Source organism: Vicia villosa, linkage group LG3, assembly GCF_029867415.1.
Source record: "Vicia villosa cultivar HV-30 ecotype Madison, WI linkage group LG3, Vvil1.0, whole genome shotgun sequence".
Classification (NCBI taxonomy): Eukaryota; Viridiplantae; Streptophyta; class Magnoliopsida; order Fabales; family Fabaceae; genus Vicia; species Vicia villosa.
The window spans coordinates 3,167,900-3,191,769 of NC_081182.1; the positions used below are offsets into that span (position 1 = coordinate 3,167,900).

The 23,870-nt window shown below is 36.4% G+C and overlaps 2 protein-coding genes and 2 long non-coding RNA genes across 5 annotated transcripts; 3 read left to right on the forward strand and 1 right to left on the reverse strand.

Moving 5' to 3' along the window:
* Nucleotides 1–1,819: 1,819 nt before the first annotated feature.
* On the reverse strand, nt 1,820–3,704 carry LOC131660071 (uncharacterized). The gene is made up of 3 exons (XR_009300692.1): nt 3,042–3,704; nt 2,648–2,967; nt 1,820–2,443 (listed from the first exon to the last, which is right to left on the reverse strand). It is a non-coding gene; the product is annotated as an uncharacterized LOC131660071 (long non-coding RNA).
* A 569-nt stretch (nt 3,705–4,273) lies between these two features.
* LOC131660070 (probable glycosyltransferase At5g03795) lies at nt 4,274–9,894 on the forward strand. Its single transcript, XM_058929199.1, has 4 exons — nt 4,274–8,321; nt 8,410–8,540; nt 8,629–8,977; nt 9,212–9,894. The coding sequence occupies exons 1-4, from the start codon at nt 7,998–8,000 to the stop codon at nt 9,872–9,874; spliced, it is 1,467 nt and encodes a 488-aa protein (XP_058785182.1). The 5' UTR covers nt 4,274–7,997; the 3' UTR covers nt 9,875–9,894.
* Nucleotides 9,895–16,806: 6,912 nt separating this feature from the next.
* On the forward strand, nt 16,807–19,429 carry LOC131660069 (probable glycosyltransferase At5g03795). 2 transcript variants are annotated; one of them, XM_058929198.1, is made up of 4 exons: nt 16,807–17,752; nt 17,851–17,978; nt 18,195–18,543; nt 18,642–19,429. In XM_058929198.1, the coding sequence occupies exons 1-4, from the start codon at nt 17,150–17,152 to the stop codon at nt 19,299–19,301; spliced, it is 1,740 nt and encodes a 579-aa protein (XP_058785181.1). In that variant the 5' UTR covers nt 16,807–17,149; the 3' UTR covers nt 19,302–19,429. The 2 variants fall into 2 exon arrangements, with proteins under 2 accessions (XP_058785181.1, XP_058785180.1); XM_058929197.1 differs by having other exon boundaries at nt 16,808–17,752; nt 17,848–17,978.
* Nucleotides 19,430–21,985: 2,556 nt separating this feature from the next.
* LOC131654764 (uncharacterized) lies at nt 21,986–23,814 on the forward strand. The gene is made up of 4 exons (XR_009299566.1): nt 21,986–22,472; nt 22,622–22,866; nt 22,958–23,033; nt 23,616–23,814. It is a non-coding gene; the product is annotated as an uncharacterized LOC131654764 (long non-coding RNA).
* The last annotated feature ends 56 nt before the right edge of the window (nt 23,815–23,870 follow it).

The window sequence follows — 23,870 nt, forward strand, 5'->3', positions numbered from 1 at the left end:
CGCCAATACCATTTTATTGTGGCGTATAGGTGGGTACAACCTCACACACTATACCCTCATCATCACAATACTTCCCAAACGCAACCGAGGTATACTCACCTCCACCATCCGTTTTGAGAATCTTCAACTTATGACCACATTGCCTCTCTGCCATGGACTTAAACCTTTTGAATACATCAAATACCTCATCCTTTCTCTTGATGATGTAAGTCCACAACTTCCTACTAAAATCGTCAATGAACATAACAAAACATCTATTGCCACCGAACGTGTCTACTTGCATAGGCCCACAAACGTCGGAGTACACCACCTCAAGATGTGCTTTGGTCCTATGACCCGCATCTTTGCTAAAACTCCCTTTGTGTTGCTTTCCCTTCACACATTCCTCACACAACTCAGCTGGAATGTTAATGTGCGGCAGCCTGGTAACCATACCATCTTGTTGCAACACTTTGAGATCACGAAAATTCAAGTGACCGAAACGATAGTGCAATAACCACTCCTCTCTACTTGCAGCTGTAGCTAAACACCTATGCTCCAATACTTTCAGCTCAACTTTGAAAGTCCTATTGGAAGTCATATGAGCCTTAAGGATCAACACACCACTAACATCGACAACTCGCAAGATCTTGTCTTCCAAACGTATATTGTAACCTTTATCAAGCAATTGGCCAATACTTAAAAGACTACATTTAATACCCGGAATATATAGCACGTCCTTGATCATAGAATGTTCACCATTCTTCTTCTCGATCAACACATCACCGAAACCTTCGGCCATGAGAGTGGAATCGTCCGCAAACTTCACTTTATTTTTTGCCACTTGATTGATTTGCACAAACCAATCTTTCCTCCCCGTCATATGCGTTGAACAACTGGAATCCAAATACCATTCATCGCTGCCTCGGGCTCCGTCTCGAACCGAAATCATCACATTTTATTCCGAGCACAAATCAGCCCCCTTTTCTGCACTACTGTAGCGGCTGTCCCGTGACTTGCACCTGCTGTCCAACACCTTCGTCATGCCAACAAACTCATCGGTAATCATCATTAAGAGTGTGGCTTCATCATCCACCTCTTGTCTCGCAACCTTGGCTTCATCCCCTTTAGATTCCCAATGTTTAGCACCGTACTTTGCTTGAAAATGTCCAAGTTTCTTGCATTTCCAGCATTGTATCTTGCTCATATCTCTCGGTTTTCCACCTTTCGCGTTGCTTCGATCACCATTACCATTTGAGTTGCTGCTCTCACCCTTTTGTCCCTTAGAATTCTGAAAATCACTACCACCTTGCTTCCGTTTCGAAGGCCATTTTCCTTTCGAACATTTACTCTTTTCATTGAAACGAGCTTGCAAAGCTATCTCCGCCTTTGCCTTATCATTTCCTCTCTCATCCATTCTTTGTTCATGTGCTTCTAAGGAACTTTGAAGCTCATCCTTGCTCAACGACGTAAGATCCTTCGACTCTTCAATAGCCACGACAATGTTATCGAATCTTGGCGTTAAAGAACGTAAGATTTTTGACACAATATTCTGCTCTAGAATCGTTTCTCCACACGACTTAATTTGATTCACCAAACGCGTAATGCGCGTCTGTTGCACCCCAAAATTTGCCCTCTTTATTTGAGCTATAAGTTACGGTAGACGTTTATTTCGTCTCCCAAAAATCAAGAAAAATTAAAGAGTTCCCGTTGTTTCCATATCATTAAGTCAAGGGACTTATAGGGTGAATCACGAAAGAAGTCATGGTACAAAGTTATGAGCTTAAGGAGAGCATTGCGTACAAGATTAATTAGAATTTGTTCCTTGAGATTTGAAGCGGATTCGAGTGCAAAGATAATCAAAATGGACTTAAGTTACAAGTTTCAAGCATTCATCATAAGATTCATCCAAAATTTCAAGAACAATTTATGGTATCCTCCATTACAAATTTGATTTAATTCATTTTTGAAGGTGGAGTGCAAAGGGCAGAAAGTGAAAGTTTACATATACATTTAAAAGAGAAAGAAACTTCATGGGAATTTCAAGATTAATTTGAGAGGTTTGTTTTGAATATGAAACTTCATGGGAATTTCAAGATTAATTTGAGAGGTTTGTTTTGAATATGGAGAATTTATTATTGAATTGAAAAGGTTTTCAAGGGTGTACACTATCATTTCGAATCCCAAATATTCATCCATACATTCTCAAATGTCCATCCTTCACAAATTCATCAATATGCAAAATCTATTTTGTTTCTAATCTCCAGTGTAAAAGCTCATGTCATGACTTCGTCTTCAGGCCACCAGCAGGAAGAACTTATGTCATTTATGCCCATAGCCTTCAATACAAACAATAGGGACGCACCCTGTAAACCAAAATTCTGCATACAGAAAAGAGGAGAATAAGAACCGAACCACTTGCGGTATGAAAAAAAACCAGTCAGGACCCTGCGCTCCATGTTTCCTACACAAAAGACCAGCAGCTCATAAGCAAAAACCAACACGAAACCGAACCGGCCGTAAACAATAAACCACAACTTCACAACTTCAAACCGGTTCAGCATAGAATTGCTAACAAAGAGATTAGAAGGAAATGTCTGCAAAAAGGAAGAAAATTCTCATAACAAAAAAACTGATAACAACACCAGAAGAAAAAAGATGTAACAACCTGTAACAGAATTGAGATCCCTCTCTCTTCATCAGAAAACTTCATCACCGATTCTCCACGCTCAACCTTGGACCAAAAAAAAAAACTTCAAAAAAAACTCTCGATTCTCTCCATCAATCAAGAACATTCATCATCATAACCATAACCTTCAACACTCCTCATTGATCACCAAAAGAACTGGAATCTTCATTCATCTTCTTCATAACTTCACCACACTCTCTTCAATCGAATCTTTCACAAAAAAGCTCCTTCAATTTACGGCAGAAGAATCAAGAAACCACAAATCTTCAATCTCATATATCTCCCTGCAATTCATTCATCTGTAACAGCAATTAGAAGAGAAGAATTAACAGAAAAATTGAATCGTGAGACTGTGAGGCTTTGAGAACGGAACTTGTAACCGAATCGTAACAACTTCCATATTCATCATCAATTCCATTAATCTTCATCTTCACTGCTAAAGGTTCATCTTCATCAATCATCAACACCGCATCTCATCGCGTTCACCATCATCCTCTCAGTCCAACGACCTTCGTCGGCTCATCAACGACTTCGAGACGCATCTGAATCTTCGTCGACGCGAACGCAATCGTCGATACTTTGTCTGCTCTACAACAACATCATATCAAGATTCAGAAATGAGCAAAAGGAGAAAAAGGATCAAACGGAGACGAGAAGAGATCGTTGAGCAGAGAGAAGATTAATTGAGAGATGAGCAAAGAGTTTGGCGCCATTAGTTTCGTCGGAGGAGATGAGACTGATATCCGAGAGACGGGAGAGGGAAAGGCTGATCGGAAGGAGGCTTGATAATCTCCGGCCGCCGTGAGTTCGAGAGGTGAGCGAGTTTAATCGGAGAGGAGGCTTCCTCCGCCGCGCGCCGCGCGCCGCGCGCATCGCCGTTCTTCGTTCGAGAAGAAGAGGAACACGTAAACACATAACCTAGCCCCTCTTTCAATTTCTTTGGTGAATTAGCATGTTTAATTAGCATAATGTTTGAATTAGGTATTAAATCTGATGATTAATTGTTAATTAGTGGAGATAATTTGGGGAAATTTAAATCATTTTTACTGAAATGGATTGAGAAGTTTGAGTACAAAATCTGAAATTGAATCAAATAATCATTGTGGATCACAAACCTTGGGCCTTGCATTCACGAATTGCTATCATACACTACCATGAGTCCATGCACCCCTGCCTTGCTTGCATAGTAAAATCACCTTGGGCCATCAATATGTGGGCCTGCGCCCTAGCTACTCTTTACACCACTCTTTCTGCAATAAACACCCCCTGACTCCATGATTTTATGTTAGATTTAACTTTGATTTTACATTTTTCTTAGACAATAACATAAAAATCAATAGCTTTTGTTAGATTTTAGCATGATAAAAAATGAATAAAAAACATGTAATCCTTTCTAGTTAGAATTAAATTTTGTTTTCTATATTTGTTTTAGATGATAAAAAAGGGTAATCAAAAACATGTATTTTTCTTGTTAAAACTTAATTGCTTTGTTACATAGTTTTGTTATATTGTTTTAGATAAAAATGCCATGAAAAATAATATTCTTGCTAGATTTTGTTCTTAGAACTTAATTAGAATTTTACCTCTGTTTTGTTTCATAATCTGATTAAGCGACTTTGTTCGCCGTTCCTTGTTATTTCTAATAAGTGTGTTAGCTTGTGCAAGGTACTTTGAGAGAGTTCGATTGGGATTCAATTGCGTTGTGTTCCACTTTATTTGTGGGACACGAACTTATTCTTGATCTCTCATCCATAAGATGTATTCCTGTATTGTCTGGATGGTATCTCTTGCAGGTTGCTTGTGTGGTTGTGTTTGATACGCACCACATAACGGTTGTGATTTATTTTCATACCGCATCGCTTTGACGCTTATGCTGGACTCCTGGCTTTGCTGGATGTTAGATTACGTGAAGTTCCTTAGTTCTGCTTGCGTTGCTAGCTCACTGCGGATTTGTTATCCGCTCGGTATCTCCTCCGTCCCTTTTACTCTTTCACGCACCATACGATGCCATGAGAAGTAGGGTAGGCATGCAGCATCATTCATAACATGAGAAGTAGGGTAGACATTCATCTGGCCAAGCCCTCGAAAGAGGCTCTGTATTTGTTTGTTTATTATTCCCCGCTTCTTTCTTTTTACTTCCCGCCTGTCTCGGGTGGCTTTCCCCGTTGACAATAGCTTCGGGTGGCTTTCCCCGTTAGCTAACGGTCTGTGGTGTCCCTGTCTCGGGTGGCTTTCCTCGTTGACAGTAGCTTCGGGTGGCTTTCCCCGTTAGCTAACAGATTGTGGCGTGTTTATCTCGAGTGGCTTTCCTCGGTGATAGTAGCTTCGGGTGGCTTTCCCCGTTAGCTAAGAGTCTTTAGTGTATCTATCTCGGGTGGCTTTCCCCGTTGATAGCGGCTTCGGGTGGCTTTCCCCGCTAGCTAAAGCACTTCCCCTGTCCCCAGGTCACTACTTCGGTAGTTTGCTTGCTTTACGAGCTGAGCTCGTTTGTGTGTTGCATTTGCATTGATTACTACTTTGTTTGTTTGTTTCTCGAGCAGAGCTCGATTGTGTGCCATATGCTTGTGATGCTTGTTCACTATCTTCTTATCTGCTATGCCTGTTAGTATGATATCTTTGTGATACTTGTTCACACTTGCACATGTATGCCTGTTACATGTTGTTTGCGATGCCTGTTCGCATTTTTATCTTTGTGATACTTGTTCACACTTGCACATGTATGCCTGTTACATGTTATTTGCGATGCCTGTTCGCGTTATCACTTGTGATGCCTGATCACACACTCACATTGGTGTATGCCTGTTACATGATTGCCTTTTTATCTGCTATGCCTGTTAGTATGATATCACTTGTTATGCCTGTTCACACACTCACATTCGTGTATGCCTGTTACATGTCTGTTTTCTGTTTGCGATGCCTGTTCGCATATTCTCATTTGTGATGCCTGTTCACATGTCATGTTTGCTAGGATCTTTGTGACGCTCCTTGTTTGCATGCTCCCTTAGGGTGCTCGGTTCCGTTTCTCTAGGAGACGTGAATCGAGATAGAAACAGAAACTTTTGAGCAGAACTACGGCGCTCTGATTTCTCCACTGCACATTGGAGGTACGTAGGCACAGGGTACGAACACCCTAGCGAGCGGACTTTTCTCTTTTCCTTTATTTTGTTCGAACTTTTTCTTTTCTTATTTTTGTTCGAATTTCTTGCTTATTTGCTTATTCCTTCCATTGCATGTTTCCTCTTATTTGTATATCTTCCATTGCATGTTTTCCTTAGCACATAGCATGTTACACACACACACACCCTTAGATTAGAAAACTAGCAAGAATGGATCCTGTGGAGTACCACAGACGTGAGGGGTGCTAATACCTTCCCCTCACGTAACAGACACCCTTACCCTTTCTTTGAGACCATTGCTTGTTATTTGGTTTTCTTCGATATTTTCCATTCCTTATTGTAGGATAAATAGATGTTCGATGGCGACTTCATTGTATTTGTTTCGATGAGTTTTCCAGTTGCTTCAGCGTCACATAATCGTTGATCGTTTCCTTCTCTTCCATTTGCATTAACTCGAATTGCCTCTTGTGAGTTTGTAACCTCACAATCTTCGCCTTCGCAGCCCCAGCATATGCTTTTTCCAGAATTAACCAAGCTTGCCTCGCAGACTCGCAATCACCGACCTTTTTGAAATTATGACCATCGACGCAAGAGTGTATCAAGAAGAGAGCTTTGTAATCTTTCTTCTTCTCTTCCTTGAAGGTGGCTTGATGTGCAGATGTAGGTTCAACCCCAAGTGGTGTGACACCATTGTTGACGATATCGAGAACTTCTTGATATCCAAACAAGACCTTCATTTTCTTCGACCACTTGTCATAATTCTTCGAATCAAGAATCGGTAAATTGGTAGGGATTCGATCATTGGTACTCATTATTGCTGCGGAATCGGATCAGAACCAGTGCTCTTGATGCCAAATGTTGGACATACGAATAAGAGAGTAATTGAGGGTGAGTGGATAAATTGAAGATTAACAACAAATAGGAGTAGTGAGCTCCTTATATAGTGCACATTACAAAATGATTGGAATGAATAAAACACCCAAAACAGAAACAGAAAATCAGTTATGCTTCAGTGTAACCAGTTACAGCAAACAACATAACCGATTATGCAACTACAACACCTCCAGTAACTCTGTTTCACGGATTCGTAACCGGTTACGGAAAACAGCATAACCGGTTACACCAACTGAAGTGGTAAAAACAACAGTTTCAACATTATGGTCATAGGAGAAAAGCAAATTTAAATAGTGATGATTCAATGCTTTGAAATATTCAAATAATTTTTTTTCATAAGCAACTCTTGTATAAAGAATATGAGTATTAGGGGTACTCCAACCCTTACAAGAAAGAAACAATTACACAACTTTAGCTTACAGAAAATCATAAATATAAAAGAGGGTTTTAAACCACTCATAGAAATTACATTTAATGCTTCCCTTAAAACCTAAAGCAAGCCACCACCAAGAGTATCAAATTATCATGTAGAATAAGTCCTTAAAGTCCAATTCTGCAATGTTTGCAGCCCTATTACTCTTCAATTTACCTTTCAATAATTCAACCCAATTCAATAGATGTCCACAACAGTCCAATCCAGTTGGCAAATGGATATCCAGCCACATTAGAATTATGCTCCTTAATGGTGCTAACTTGATACAATGCAGGAGCAAGTGTTCGACATCTTCCACCTGTAAATCACAGAGTACACACAAAGTAGAGTACACACAAAGTTTCAGGATCTTGAGTTATAATATTTCTTCTACGAAGTTGTCTCTGAGTTGGTAATCTGTCTCTTAACAATCTCCATCCAGATATCTGAGTTTTCGAAGGAACAACTGCTCCCCAAATGATTTTGAGTCCTTCTTTCAATCCAACATCTAATGCTGCGTTTCCTTGATGGTTGATCATTTTGTACCAGAACTTCACAGTATAAAATATAATAGAACGAGAAAATGATGTTAATATTTTATTTGATATAATATTCTTTATACAATTTTATAGATTATCTTGTCCCCACGATTTTTCATTTTATAATATGAGAGTAATGTTACATATTTCTGCTGAAAAGAGAACAATTACGAGGTAAGAGTAATATTAAAAATAATTCTGTCAACTTTCTTCAAGAATACTGCCCGTCTAGAGAGACAAGAAGCCGTGAAATGGGTTGTTATTTGTTAGTACTACTTGACTAGATCTGCTTTTTCATTGTGCTATAACATGCAGAATTGATTATTGCAACTCAAGTCAACTCATGATTGTTGAGGAATTCTACCAAAATGATTCAAGTACAAAGAAACAGATTCTTATACCTTATTATTACCATTACCTTTGTTCTCATTTTTGTATTCCAATACCTTGACCTTCCCTATGTTAACCTTCTCCTACCTTCTAAATTTCAAACTGCTGCATCTCTAATAGATAACAATGATAAGAGGTTCAAGCCATTACAAGATGATCTCAATGTAATTACCAACCTCTCTTCTATAGCAAATGTGTCTAAGGAGATGAATGGTTCTCTTCTTATTAAAGTTCTAGAGACGACATCAATCTCGGATATGAACAAGTTATTGCTGCAAAACTATGCTTCGTATCGATCAATGGTATACAAGTTACTGTAATTTGGTTTATTTCTTTCATTAATATTGTTTATTCTTATGTACTTTTCTTATATTGCTAACTTGTGCTTAGATGCCAAGATGGTCTTCAGCTGTTGATCAAGAGCTACTACAAGCTAGATTTGAGATCGAAAATGCACCTGTTGTAACTGATCTTGGAAACCTTTATGCTCCTCTTTTTCGCAATGTTTCCATGTTTAAGAGGTATCGTCTCCTTATTATCGTATATTTTGTTTTGAAAATTGTTCGGAAGTATCTCCTTGAAATTATGATATTATTGTGTAATTATCAGGAGCTATGAGTTGATGGAAAAGACTCTCAAAGTGTATGTATACACAGAAGGGTCTAAGCCGATAATGCATTCACCATATCTTTCGGGAATTTACGCTTCCGAGGGATGGTTCATGAAGTTGATGGAAGATAATAAAGCATTTGTTACTAAAGACGCGGCGAAGGCACACCTATTTTACTTACCTTTCAGTTCTCGAAGGCTCGAGGTAACATTGTATGATAGGAATTTACATGGTTACAGGAACTTAGTGCACTATCTGAATAACTATGTAGACATGATTGCTGGAAAGCATAGTTTCTGGAACAGAACAGAAGGTGCTGATCATTTTCTTGTTGCTTGCCATGATTGGGTATGTTTTTATTAATTCAACGGGTCAGTCGTTTCTATGTCAATTTTTTAGGTAAAAATACCTAATAGTTAATAAGATAGCTGATGACTGATAGCTTATAGCTGATGACTGATAATTGATTGTTGATGAATAATAGCTGATAAATTGAAATTTTTACATGAAATTACACGGCACCTACAATTTTATGAAACTGAATTGATCTCTCAGTCAGGCTCTTTGGACTGCATTGTGCAGGCACCTTCGGAAACAAAGCAGCGGATGGCGAAATGCATAAGATCTCTATGTAATGCTGATGTCAAAGAAGGTTTCGTGTTAGGAAAAGACGCGTCACTTCCCGAAACTTACATCAATCCGCACAATCGGACCAGAGACCTCGGTGGAAAACCACCTTTAAAGCGAAAAACTCTTGCCTTTTTTGCAGGCAGTATGCACGGTTACGTGCGTCCGATTCTCCTACAGCATTGGAAAAACAAAGATCCTGATATGAAAATCTTCGGCATAATGCCAGAGTCAAAAGGGAACAGGAACTACGTCCAGTACATGAAAAGTAGCAGGTATTGTATCTGTCCAAAGGGATATGAAGTTAACAGTCCGAGAGTTGTCGAGGCTATCGTCTACGAGTGTGTTCCGGTTATTATATCGGACAATTTCGTGCCGCCTTTTTTCGAGGTTTTGAATTGGGAATCATTTGCTGTATTTGTTTTGGAGAAGGACATTCCAAATTTGAAGAGTATTCTTGTTTCCATTCCAAAAAAGAGGTATCTTGAAATGCAGATGGGAGTGAAGAAAGTGCAACAGCATTTTCTTTGGCATAATAGCCCTGTTAAGTATGATATATTTCATATGATACTTCATTCTATTTGTTACAATAGAGTCTTCACTGCAAGAGCTGGATAAAACAATTTTTATGTAAGAAATGTAGTTTTTCTGATGAAAGTTGAGGAATTTTAGTGCATTGTTATTGATTTATAATGTGATTTTATTGATGTGTACATTCTTTATGTTTTAGGTGTAAATAAAATTCTCTATATTATTCTCCGTTTTTTTTGTATTCAACTTTTCAATCGTTAATTTAAGAGGACCAATCCCATTGTTAAAATAGTACAAGAGCCTAAGTAAAAAGAGGAGGATGTGTTAGTGGAAGTGGGACAAGCATAAAGTGTAGAGAGTTGAAGAGGAAAAGAAAAAGAAAGGAGTGGAGGGAAATAACTTATAGAAAGAAGTTATCCTTAAGAAGTATGTTTTTATTTGAAGTATGCAGTTATCTTGTGGCAGTTATGCATTCTATTTTTTTTTTAAGTATGTAGTTTGTATTAGAGAGTTATGTCATGTTTTGTATTTAAAAAATAACCACTTGGCCGGTAAAGATAGTAGAGAGATGTCATGGTCTCTTTGAGGAGCATATGCTCTCGATTGTTATTGTCTTTGTTTGATAATATATAAAGGGTGCAGTAGTAAACCAGATTCTGTTTGTGTTTGTGTTCTCAGTTTTATCAATTGGTTTGACCTTCTTTTGTCCAAACAAAAGCAATAACAATCCGTGGGCTACTTTGTTGGTGGCCTCGGACATGATATTCAATCAAGGGTACAAATCTTTAAGGCAAGAAAGAGAATTTTTTACCTTATCCCTTAATTGGGGTTCTTAAATACTATGTGTGCTTTTAAAAATATTTCTCTGTTTTCAGAAATGTATCTCCAGACGCACCTTTGTTTTACTCAATGTCAAAATGTTCCGGAGCTACATTTATGAAATATGTCCGTATGTATATTTAAGGAAGAACCCAGGAATAGAATACCAGAAAATCAACATTGCAACGATAAAATCAACATTCATAAAATAAAATCGGCATTACATTGATGATTTCAATAGAAAATTAAATATTACATTTCAATAGCCTCGTGGACGCTTGCACATCTCTAAGATTTGCTCGACCGTTCTTCGTACTGTCGCTACCAACTCGAGCGGGATTTTCTCTTTGAAATTGAAATACGTTCGCCACATCGCCAAAACATCCTCTCGGTTCTTGAGCTCAAAGTTGTTGTAAACGATGTTCCCTTCGTTGTCAACTGAAGGTGAACGAAACTCGAGCTTCACAATCGTTCGTTTTTCTCCGTAAGGCAGACGATAGTGGATTTCGTCAATAATTTCGTCGAGCAAGGTGTACTCGGTGAGTTTGAACATCCGCCTTGGTGTTTTGCTGTCTGAGTAGGAGACACATGCGACATACCAACGAATGTTGATATCATACAATTGAGACATTTTTGTGTTTGTGTGAAAGACAACATAAGAAACCCCAAATTTAAAGAAAACCTAGGTCAATATGGACCAACCATTTTATGTGAAACTTCTTTCCGTATCTATATCCATAGAACGACCCCATATTTATTGGTTCCAGAGGTATCTCTCCGGAACATTCTTTGGAACTACAAACTTAAGTACCTTTAGTAGAGACATATCCGGAACTTTTGCTAATACATTTTTAAACTAGAATAGAATATAGAAAGTGAGTATATTGCAATGTTAAAAAGTGAGTATATTGCACTTCAAAAATTTAAAACGAATAAAAAACAAGTATCACCGGCTAAATCTATCGGTGGTCCCCCTTGGAATTTTCCGCATTCGATTCCTTTTCAATGTTGTTCAATCTTTCGAATTCGTGCATCCTTTCAACAAAACGATTCGGCCATGTCTCGGCATTTGTGGTTGAATGAGTCGCCCATTCCGGTGATGTAGGTGGTATCGGGCATTCCGCTTTCAAGTGAACTTGTACAAAATGACTTGATTTTGCAAGTCATCCAATACACATGATGTGATCATTTAGATTTCGAGGTGGTGCGGTGCAAAGTGGAAAAAAGGTTTCCGAAAACTCGTATTGCGTCAAGTCAATGCACATCCTATCATATGTACATGCAATAAGATGATCCATATCCAGGAGCAACGTTACTTTTTTTTTACAAAAGTTTGATGATTAATGTGAGCAATGTAATGGACAAAGTTAAATCTTTACCTGAAATTCAATCTTCTCTTACTCCCTTTGATTTGTTGCACGAAAAAGTTGGAGTTTTGTAGTTAAAAATGATATTGATGATGTAGGTTTTTTAGGTTGTTGAAGGTGAGTGTGGAAGAAAAAAAACAATAATGGGGGAGTGATCATGCAGGTTTATAAAATAGCAAAAACTTTCGGAGCTATATATACAAAAAGTATGGCGCTAAGACGTTTCGGATATGCATATATGGAAATTTCTCTGACCTGAATTATTTTGAAGTTTTTCCCAACGTTTACCAGTTTAATATACTTTCGTAGATGTAGCTCCAGAAAAAAAATCAAATTTTTTGTCCAAAAAAAGGTGTGTCCGGATATGTATCTCTAGAAGCAGGAGCATAAATGGAATTGCGCTAGGTGCCTAAGAGTATCAAGGGGTGGATTAAAAAAGTTCCCCACTAGGGGTCCGTTTGGGCGATGGTCATCGAGTTATGACAACGGGTTACTGTGACAACATTATGTTATAGGTGGGAGGATTTAAGATGCCACCCAAAATTATATCTTGCACCCTCAATTTTTCTTAATACCAAAAATACTCGTTTTAAAAAAAGAACAACATTTTTAAACAAAATCTCCATTACCATGATGAAATTTTTTAGCATCAACAAAATTTCAAGTAGTTCATTCGAAATTTTCGGTACGTTACAAATTTTTTCGGAAATTACAAAAGTTATCACCCTGTACTGGAAATTTAGTTCATTTTCTATATCGCCACCAATTTTTTTTGAAATTTTCATTGAAAAAGTGAATTTGTGAAAAGAATAGAAATTTTGAATAGGGTTATAATGGTCTTTTCAATAAATTCAGGGGGTGCCATATATAACAAGGGGGTGGGGTGGCATGCAGAATCTCTACATGTGGGTGAAATGATTGTCACTATTCAGGCACATGTTTTGGGTATTCGAGATATGGATTTAATTTTGGGTGTCGTTTGTTTAGTAACCTTGGGTAAAGTTACCATGGACTGACGAGAAATGTCATTGGTTTTTTATTAGGAAATTTCTTATTCCACCTTATAGAAGTGAAGAACACTCAACGGAATTCCAAAAATGCTCCTGGGAAATTGGATGTGTATTTTTGGGACGCACCTTTTTTGTTAGATTTTAGTTATTTCCGGAGATGCATCTCCGTTTTTGAACCGAAAATGTATTTCTGGTTTTGTAGAAAATACATTTCTGGTCAGTCAACAAATACAACTTTTGTTTCAAATGTTTTTGTAAGTTACAAAATTAACCAGTTGCAACAAATTTTAAATACAATTCAAGCATAAACATATATGTAAGAATATAGTAATAAAAGTAATACAAATTACGCTAAAAGTAACCAAAATGATATCCAAAATGATATCTAAATAGAATCCAAAAAGTCAATGCACATAATATAATATCCAAACCAAAATACATAAAGATATACGAAGTCTACTGGGTATGACAGACTATGAGTCGGTCTGTCACCCTCCCAGCGTTCCTCCGTTGCCTCCTGTACATCAGAGCCCCCTGAGCCCCCGCTATGATGGCATCTAATACACCTCTAACCTCAAACCCATCAGGAAAAATCCTCCATCAATACCCGCCTGTGCAATCTCCATGATACAACGACACCAAGACAACACATCAGTGCCATGATCGTCCCTAGCGTGCTTCTCTTCTAGAATCTCCCTGTGAACTGGCCTCAGTGGGTTTCTGTTGAAGCTGTATAGCGGCAAACAACAAAATATTTGGAAATATTATTCCGGGAATTTATCGTGTCCACATAGATGGTCGTTAGAATGTCGTTCAACGATTTCTATGTTTTCGAGCTTGGGTTAAAATGGGTTTTAAAGTATAAAAACACAAAATTAGATATCAACACAAAAAAAAATACATTCTTCGGAAAGAAAAGACTTATCAAGCATTGCATATAATCTACTTCTCCTAAACTTAAACTTATCGACCAGTTATAGTCAACCTACAATACTCATCAATGTTATCACATATCTCTCACATCTGTGTTCATCTCTGAAGCACCCACGAGACAATATCACAACTAAGGTTATCTCTAACGCGGAGTTGCGAGAACATCTGTATTCTCGAGTCGGCGATCTCTCACGCACAACTCGAACATGAAAGCATTAAGGACAGATACACAAGTGATTGTTAGTTTTAAATCTATCTCTAGAGTTCAAAAACTAACAGATAATCATCCTAGATAAGGATTCAAGAAGTATATCTCTATAACAACCCAAACCCCACAAACAAAGCAAAAATCCAGGATAACAATCAACACAGATTTGTAAAGCATATATTATATAACACCATTGATGACAAATATACATGAGTTCAAAGTATATACATACACAAAACCCAACTAAGAGAGAAAACACAAAGAGGAAGAGAAATGAATAGAAAATCTCCCAGTTTGTCAGCTCCGTTCGATGATTAACGCATCTTTAATTATCCAAATGCAAGCTCCATAGTTGTTTTCTAACCTAATCTAACCTAAGAATGGAAGTGATGGAGTTGGGACACAAACCCCCCCCCCCCCAAAACCATAACCTAGAAATGTTACAAATGAAAGAATATAAAGAAAAATCTACGCAGGCGCGCTAGGCGAGCTACACTTTACTCCTAAAATATCTAGTACAGTAAAGGAAATCTCGCTTAGCGAGATGACTTCGCTAAGCGAGCTCTAGAAAACTCTACTTCTATGTTTGGGAATCTCCTAACGCGCTACAGCTTGGCTTAGCGAGCTTCTGTAGAATTTTCCTTATTTTGCTTCAAAACTGCGTAATCGAAACCGTGTCTTCGACACTTTATTCCTCAATGCTCCGATATGCAGAAATATCTATAAAACATTGAAAAAACTATCAAACAATACATAAAACGAATCAAAACTCAAGTATAAGAATATTTACACAAAAGTTGGGATTTTATTACAAAAACGGAAAGAATAGAATCGATAAGTGCAACAAATGTATACTCAAAATAACAACATTTTAGCACTTATCGGTTTTAGGGAGCTTCTTGTGTAAGGTATGGATATGACACCTTGAAGAACCAAATGATATAACCGTCAGCGTAGCTCTAGTCATTTGGTGCTACGGTATTACGGGCCTCATCTGGCACAAGTTGATTTTCAAAATCATCATATAAGTCATCCATATCCCCCCGTTTCACGAGGGGAGAAGCAGAAACAACTGGATTCTGGGGAATATCCTGCACGTACCCGAACTGGCGCATGACGCGCTCAAGCAGATAAGGAGCCGTCTTGTGCGACCCACAATCCAGCCATCCAGTAAACAGGCAACGTCGTCAAATGAAATCGTGATACGGTGGGCAGCGTATGACTGGAAGTGTATATCATCAACAACTAACCGGTCAATATAACTCTGAACGGCTTTGTCGCCTGGTTCCCTCTGAGAGAGTCGAATCCAGTGGCACGCAGACGGTCCTCAGTATATCTTGCAGAAAATGACCAACCCGAGATACGGGGTAAGTGTTGTAGGATCTAGGCCTAATTACAATGATTATTAGTTTGTAACGGAATCACAATAATTAATAACACGGAATCACAATATAATACCAATAAATATTACCGTCAAGAGTGTAATTCTGGCGGTCATCTGCCTCATCCTCCACTTGCAGCCTTCAAACAGCTTATGGTACAAGTACACCAAACAAGCTGCCCCCTAGTTCTACTCATGGATCCGCTCTAAATCATCAAAGAACCGCATGTACATGACATCAGTATAAGTGGAACTGGTGTCCACAAAAATGGCAGTGCCAACCAGTTATCACAGGCATGCTCTCATAACATACGCTCTGTGATGGGCGACCCACTCCGGATCACCATGAGCCTACTGTGCTAGCAAAAGCTCATCATCAAACACCTTCTTCAACCAACTATATCTGACATGAGAACCACAAATTGAATTCATCTCACACAAAGCTTTCTCAGGGTCAACTCCCAATTTACCAACCAACAACTCCAACACCTCCTTTTTGTTACACCTTTTATGGTCTAAAAACCTCCTTTTTATCGGAAGGTGCAACAGACACGCGACGTCGTCGAGTGTGATCGACATCTCACCATGTGGTAGATGGAATGAGGACATCTTATGGTGTCACCTCTCAACAAAAGTGTTAATCATACCATGATTAACTGTGGTACCTCAACAAAGGGTCAGGTCCTTCAACCTTGAAAGCACCAAGAGTTATCAAACCATGACTTTGTAGGAGGTATGAGTTTAAAGATCTTCCGTCCATGATTAATGACTTTCAACGGATTACGTTCCAGCATACATGGTTTATAAAAATTCATTAAACAAAAATTAATAAGAAAATTATATCAACAAAATTAACTATAACAACAATTATAAATGTATACCTCTCTGTCTCAGACATGTCTAGTAAGATGACTCGGGTACAGAGGCAACAATGACAAATCAAAAGACCCTCCCCCAAAACCCTGAGGCGTCGTAGGTGCCGTCTCAGCTATCTAAGCCTTTCTCTTTGTATTTGATATTATATATAATAGTGTCGATAGTTAAAATCCATAATGACTAATTACAAATCATAATAACTAATTACCTATTCAATAAAAGTAAATTATTCTCAATAAATAAAAGGATTATTTCCTAATTAACCGGCTTTTTGTTAACTGAACTAAGATTTTTGGACGAAATAATGACATTCAATAAATTAATATATAACTAAGTTTAATGTACCATTTTTAGTAACATACATTGGTTAAACTAAAGAAAAATAGAGAACGTGCATGAACGTATAAACCAGCATTTGACTTTTTCACCATGTTACTCTCCTCATTTTCCTCCCATCTTTTATTCTTCAGGTTCCACCCTTCAACAGTGTCGCATCTTTTATTTTTCCCAACACAACACAAACATTCTCCTAAACAAATCCTTTCTCCACTGTCGGTGCCATCATATGATTCTGTTACACCTTTCATCTCTCTTTTACTTTACTTACCCATCAAAAACCCTCACAAAATTTATCACCTTTTTTGCAAGATCTCAAATGGGTTTGCCTTCAAATTTCCATTTTTGAACATTTTTCATGATGGGTGTGATCTATGAAGTTTCCATTAAACCTTGCTTCAGTTTCTTGTTGTAGGTAGATGTATTAATTGTATGTTAGATTTAGCAGTTACAAAAAAAAAAATGGATCTAGGATTTCTTAGATTTCTATGTCAAAGAGAAACAAGGAGATTAGTTTCATTGTTAGGAGTAACAATAGCTTTACTTTTTGTACTTCAATTTTCTGAACTTCCAAATAGTGAGTTTTTTTCTTCTCTTACTGCCAAAATCAAAAGTTTCACAATGGATACACCTATGGTTAATTCTAGCTCAATTAGTCCTCAATCATCTTCATTAGATCAAGTTGCAAGTTTAGAAAAGGGTAAAGGAGTTGAAACTGTTGTTGTTTTTAGAAATGATAGTTCATCAATGAGTAGTGTTGATGGAAAAGATGTTAATTTAACATCACAAGGGAATCAATCTTCCTTGCTTGCACCGCAACCTATGGTGCCTTCGCCCAATACATCATTTTTTGATTCAAAAGCGTATCCAAAGGATGGAATTTTGAGTTCTTTGCAACGTAGCAATGCGACGACGGTTAAAGATGCGTCTGCGATTTGGAAGAATTCCAAAAGGAGGCCTTCTAAAGTAGTTTCAATATCTGAGATGAACTTAATATTGCAGCATAACCATGATTCTTTGCATTCGCAGGGAGTGGTATGTATTGAATTATAAGACATATACCTTAGTGTGTGTTTATGGAAGTTTGTTATTAGATTTCTAATTTGGTTTGGTTTAACCGTTTTTTGTAGAAGCCCGCGAGTTCTTCAGCTGTTAATGCGGAGATATTGAATGCAAAATCGGAGATTGAAAATGCGCCTATTGTTATGAATGATTCGAGACTTTACTCACCTTTATACAGGAATGTTTCCATGTTTAGAAGGTATGAATATGATTAACAATTATCATATTTCAATGTACAAAATCTAGTCTTGAGCCTAATTCGCCTCATTAAGAGGCAGTGGATCTTTTACAAAGAGTCCAGAGGCATCTGATATGACTATAAGTTCACGATTCTAGCCAATGTTAGTAAGTTAGTAGTTACATTGGTCACCAGTGATTGTACTCTTTCTTAAAACTCGTTCGGTGTCCCTTGTAGGAGTTACGAACTAATGGAGAAGATGTTGAAAGTATTCATCTACCCGGACGGAGACAAGCCAATCTTCCACGAACCGTTACTGGAAGGAATATATGCATCAGAAGGATGGTTTATGAAATCAATGGAAGGAAACAAACAGTTTACAACTCAAGATCCTGACAAGGCTCACTTGTTTTACATACCTTTCAGTTCGAGATTGTTGCAGTTAACTCTTTATGTACGTAATTCGCACAAACGTTCAAACTTAATCGAGTACATGAAAAACTATGTCGATATGATTGCTGGAAAGTATCCTTTCTGGAATAGAACTAATGGAACAGATCACTTTGTTGTTGCTTGCCATGATTGGGTATGGTTCTTTATACTTATGCAAATCATGATTCATGCATTTTCTTCGCCTTTTCTCGAAAAGAACTATAATTTTCAATCTCATCAGTAATTTCTCAGGCTCCTGCAGAAACACGAGGGCGAATGCTTAATTGCATCAGAGCACTTTGCAATGCTGACACCGAAGTAGGATTCAAGATCGGAAAAGATGTATCTCTTCCCGAAACTTACGTTAGATCGGATGAGAATCCTCTAAAAAACATAGGCGGCAACCCTCCTTCTCAACGGCCCATCCTAGCCTTCTTCGCAGGCGGCTTACACGGTTACGTTCGGCCTATGCTATTGAAGCTTTGGGAGAACAAAGAACCCGACATGAAAATTTCCGGCCCGTTACCACACGTCAGAGGTAACAAAAACTACATCGAGCTCATGAAGAGTAGCAGATTCTGCATATGCGCACGAGGTCACGAAGTTAATAGTCCTCGCGTGGTCGAGGCGATATTCCACGAGTGTGTTCCTGTTATCATATCGGATAATTTTATTCCTCCGTTATTCGAGGTTTTGAATTGGGAGTCTTTTGCTGTGTTCATCAAGGAGAAACATATTGCTTATTTGAGGGATGTACTGGTTTCGATCTCGGAAGAACGATACTTGGAAATGCATAAGAGGGTGAAAATGGTGCAGGAACATTTTCTTTGGCATCATGAGCCTGTTAAGTATGATTTGTTTCACATGCTTCTTCATTCAATTTGGTATAATAGAGTTTTCTATACAAGTTAGATGTAGTAATCATGTGTCAATTTTGTAGAATTAAAACTCATTGTGTAAACATCACAGCTAAAGCAAGAATAATATAAAGCAAGAATGATTCATAGGAGTTTATCAAGGACACCCTTCTGTTACTATTATAACTTTTATAAATAATAATTTATTTTTTAGATTGATTGAATAATCATGTATCTGATCTATATAGACTTATATATAGATTAAATACACCAGTTATTCGATTAGTGAATTTAAAAAGTAAATTTTTGTTTATAATAGTATATACTTTTGTTTGGTTTCTTTGTGAAATCATGAGACCGGTTGTTTTGTTATTTTTGTTTCTTTGTGGAATCATGAGACCGGTTGTTTTGTTATTTTTTTATTGTATTTGGTAATAATGTAGAAGAGTTTATCACGTGACATCAGAAACAGAACATCACTTGTTTAGGAAAAAGCTTTGATGGTTTGAGAACTTTCTTTTTTCAAACAATACTTCCTTTACGAAAAAGCACAAGTGTATATGAAAATCGAGGAAGACAAGAAAAGAGGAGAGATAGAACTGAAGGTGAGGGGCATGGTGTTGGTAAGGTTACAAAATTATAGACAACAATATGCTGCTTTGAGAAAAAAATCAAAAGATGAGAATGAAATATTTGGCCCTTTTATGATAATAGCTAAGGTAGGAGCAGTAGCCTGCAGGTGAAGTGAAGGAAGGGGAGGTTGAAGAATTAGGAGCATTAAACTAAGTTCTAACTGTTAAACAGAAAAATGTGGATAAGAAGCTGAATAATTCTTATTTAGCATCGAACGTGTAACTTGTTCTTCTAGTATAACTTAATTTGTCATATTCTAATGTTCTAGATCAAATTGAAAGGTTATATATTTAGTGAACATTGGCGAAATAAACATTCCACATTATTTATAATAAACTCGGTGTATATATCACAATGATTGTTTAGAACAACAGTTGTTAAATGTTATGCATTAAAGAATATCACAACGCTTGTTTGAAGTAACAATTGTGATAGAAAGCACACTACATAACTTATAATCATGGTCACAAGACCGTGTTACAAAACATCATACATACAACCACGCCTTACCTCAAAACGGCTGGTCAAGCGTAGTAGTATCTCTTTTTCAACCTTATAAAACAACTTTTACGTAATAGTGCATGTAAAGCAGGAAGCTTGTCACTATGGCCTGGAAGCTTGTCACTATGGCCTGGAATACAATGTGTATGTACTCTTGAAGTTATAAAAATCCCTCACGACAAGCATTGGCATGCATTTCATTTGATTCTAAATGGATTCCTTCCTTTCCAGTTTAGCTTGCAAGTCTCATCACTTAGTTCCTTGAAAAATTCACAAAGGTGGCATAATTGCATGTTGTTAGCAAATTAAAGAGAACGCATTGGTGGGCTTCTCTCCCATTCAAATTAAGATAAGATCTACTTAGAAACAAGTTAGACCTTCCTAACTTTAGATTCTCCTAGGTTCTTGGCTTACTCCACCCTATCCTTCTTTGTTTATGAGGTTTATGGGAAAAAATCACATTAAATAAACAATTCAGTTAATTAAATTTAAATTAAAAATAAATTTAAATGATTTACTATTTGTTTTAAAAATAGTAGTTAAGATTAATTTTTTTAAAAAAATTAAAATGGAAAAGAACTCTGAAAATAAAAAAACAGTTTTTCCAAAAATAGGAAAAAAAAACAAATTTTTCCCTAGAAAGAGTTGTTTTTTGAAAATACAAAATTATGAAAATAGAAAAAAAATATTTTTTTCCCTAAAATTAAATAAAAATATTTTTTCCTTAAAAATAAAAAATTCTTAAAATAAGAAAAATTGATTTTTTAGGATGTTAGATATTTCTGAATTTTTTTCCTTAAAAATAAATAAATTTTTAGAATGTTAGATATTTTTGAATTTTTTCCTTGAAAATAAATATATTTGTTAGGATTTATGGATTTTTTTCCCCTTGAAATAAAAAAGTTGATTACTTTAATTTTATTTCTGAAAAAAATTAGGTCTAAAAGAGTTCAAAATATAAATCGATTTATAAGTGTAGACTAATTAAAAATCAATTACAAGTACAAATTAATTCTAAACTAATTTTAAGTTAAACTGAAATCGTTTTAAGGGTTAACTATATTTTTTTATTGAAATAATTATTAAAAATCAATGTTGTTATACTTTTTAAATTATTTTTTTTTGAAAGAGTAATAGATAAAATAAAGTAATAAAGAAATATTAATATTATTAAAAGAGGTTAAAGGTAGTGCACTGACAGTGTAAAAAAGTTTTACACTGTCATCCAATAGAAACAAATCGTTTTGCCATGTCATATAAGTTTTTTTAAAATTACAGTCTGACTTGTCCTGATTCATGGTCGTGATTGGTTGACAGTGTAAAACTTTTTTACACTGTCAGTGCATCACCCATTTTCTCTTATTAAAAAAGAAAAAATATCGTTAAAAATGATAATTTATTGATTATCTAAATATATATAAAATAAATAATAAAATATACAAGTAAAAAAGGTAATTTGACCAAAATGTGATATATTTTAAAAACTTCAAACCACACATATTTTCAAAAAGAAAAATTCAAATCTATCATATAAGAAAATTAGGTGTTCTTAAAAACCCCTAATTACCCTTATTATTTCATAATCTTCCACGTGGATGGGTTTAGCATTAAGCAACTCTAAAATTGTTGTTTCAAAACTCAGTAAAAGTTTTCCTCATTCAACGCAGGGTTTAATAAAAACGGTTTCTCTTCCATCTACACAAACTTCTCTTCCATCTACACAGCGGTTTCTCTTCCATCTACACAAACTTCTCTTCCATCTACACAAACCGTCCATCACTCATTACAAGCACGATCATCTCCTTTTCCCGTTCCTCATATCCATCCCCTCTATGTTCTTCCATTCATTTTGAAATCTTACAACTTCCATGTCTCATACTCTCTTCTTATATTTACGAAACACCGAAGATTATGTTATTGTTGATATTTTTTGTTGGTGCAGGTTTTGATAAATTAAATCTGACATCAAAGATTGGAAGATTGAAGAACCCAACCGTGCTATTGAAGAAGAGACTCAAAGGTCTTCAAGCTCATTTCCTTACTCCTCTTCAATCATCTTCCATTGACGAGAAAAAGATAACTGTCAATATCGGTAATTTAGGGTTAGATGTGGATTTATGATTCTGATGTTTGATTTGGCAATGATCCAATCTGCTATAGTGTTTCTTGGTTTTGTTATGCTGAAGCTAGATAATTGTTTATGTTTATCTGAGTTTTTTTTGTTTTTTTGTGTATGCATAGGTTTCAACCTTTATCCATGCTTGGGAAGGAGATTCTATCACAAAACTTACAAATGAAAAGGAGATTCCTTATTTTAATGCTCCCATTTATCTTCAAAATATGACTATAAAAGCCAAACCAAATTCGAGAAATATCAAATCTATTCATGGGAATGCCTTTGTTGATGCTGTAGCAACGTTTTCAAAAAAAGGGTGTCAGATCTCAACAAAAGAAACTCATGTCTTCAGAAAATTTTGTCAATGACGGTTGTTGTTAGTTGTGTTACTATTTTATAATTATCCTTATAGACAACATTGTTCTGTGGTTTCTTTGCACTAATATGATTTGTGTTTGTAGTACTTTTCAATCAAGATGATGGAATGGATAGTTGCCACTTCTTACTCTGCTGGTGATAGGTTTTACAGTGACCCAAGTAAACTCTTGAATTTTTTCCATTTCTATTTTGAATTTTTGTGTTTAACTATGCTACTTTTGAATTTGAATTAGGTCGAATACCGTCATGTTTATTTATCAGAGTCATACTATGGTTTGTTTATTCAAATAATGTAGCATAGTTGTCCCTTAGGATGTGGACATGGGATCACGTAGTCTAAACTACAGGCCACTTTAGGCAAGAATCACATTTGATTGTGTCAGAATGATTTATTTTCAAAAATGTTGAGTTTTTAATCAATGATTAGTTATGCTGTAAAAGGTTACTGCTTTTCCTTTTCCAGCAGCCATGCAATAACTGAGGCTGAGAATTTTTTATGGATATGGCCACTTTTGGCAAGAATCACATTTGATTTTGTCAAAATGGTTTATTTGCAAAATCTGTTTTGAGTTTTCAATCAATATTAGTTATGTTGTCAAAGGTTTTCTTCTTTTATATTTTATACCTGGTGTTTTATATGACAGTAGGGGCTAAATAACTAAAAACTATTTCCACCCCTAGATTGATTTGTATTGTAAATAGGGGAAATTATGATTTGGATGTCTTCTGTTCATTATCCAGATATTCAATTCTTTGTCCCGAGTTTATTATGGAGAAGCATGAAAACTCCGGAGGCCCCACTGAATATTCTTGCAGGCTTCAACTGCCATGTAATGCACCATTTGAAAATCTAGAGGGGTCCTATCTGCAGTCCAATGCGCTTGGCACAACAGGCATGTCATTATTTATTATGAACTGCCTAGAATTTGCTCATCTTTATAAACAATACCTGGTTATTAATTTGTTGTTTTGCATGAGATGGGAGTATTTACTGAC

Excerpts from the sequence above, each read along its gene's own strand:
- LOC131660070 (XM_058929199.1), top strand. The coding sequence starts at position 7,998 with ATGATTCAAGTACAAAGAAACAGATTCTTATACCTTATTATTACCATT. Across the intron at positions 8,541-8,628 it reads AATGTTTCCATGTTTAAGAG|GAGCTATGAGTTGATGGAAA; the intron begins GTATCGTCTCCT and ends TGTAATTATCAG. Across the intron at positions 8,978-9,211 it reads TTGTTGCTTGCCATGATTGG|GCACCTTCGGAAACAAAGCA; the intron begins GTATGTTTTTAT and ends TGCATTGTGCAG.
- LOC131660069 (XM_058929197.1), top strand. The coding sequence starts at position 17,150 with ATGTTAGATTTAGCAGTTACAAAAAAAAAAATGGATCTAGGATTTCTT. Across the intron at positions 17,753-17,847 it reads CTTTGCATTCGCAGGGAGTG|AAGCCCGCGAGTTCTTCAGC; the intron begins GTATGTATTGAA and ends CGTTTTTTGTAG. Across the intron at positions 17,979-18,194 it reads AATGTTTCCATGTTTAGAAG|GAGTTACGAACTAATGGAGA; the intron begins GTATGAATATGA and ends TGTCCCTTGTAG.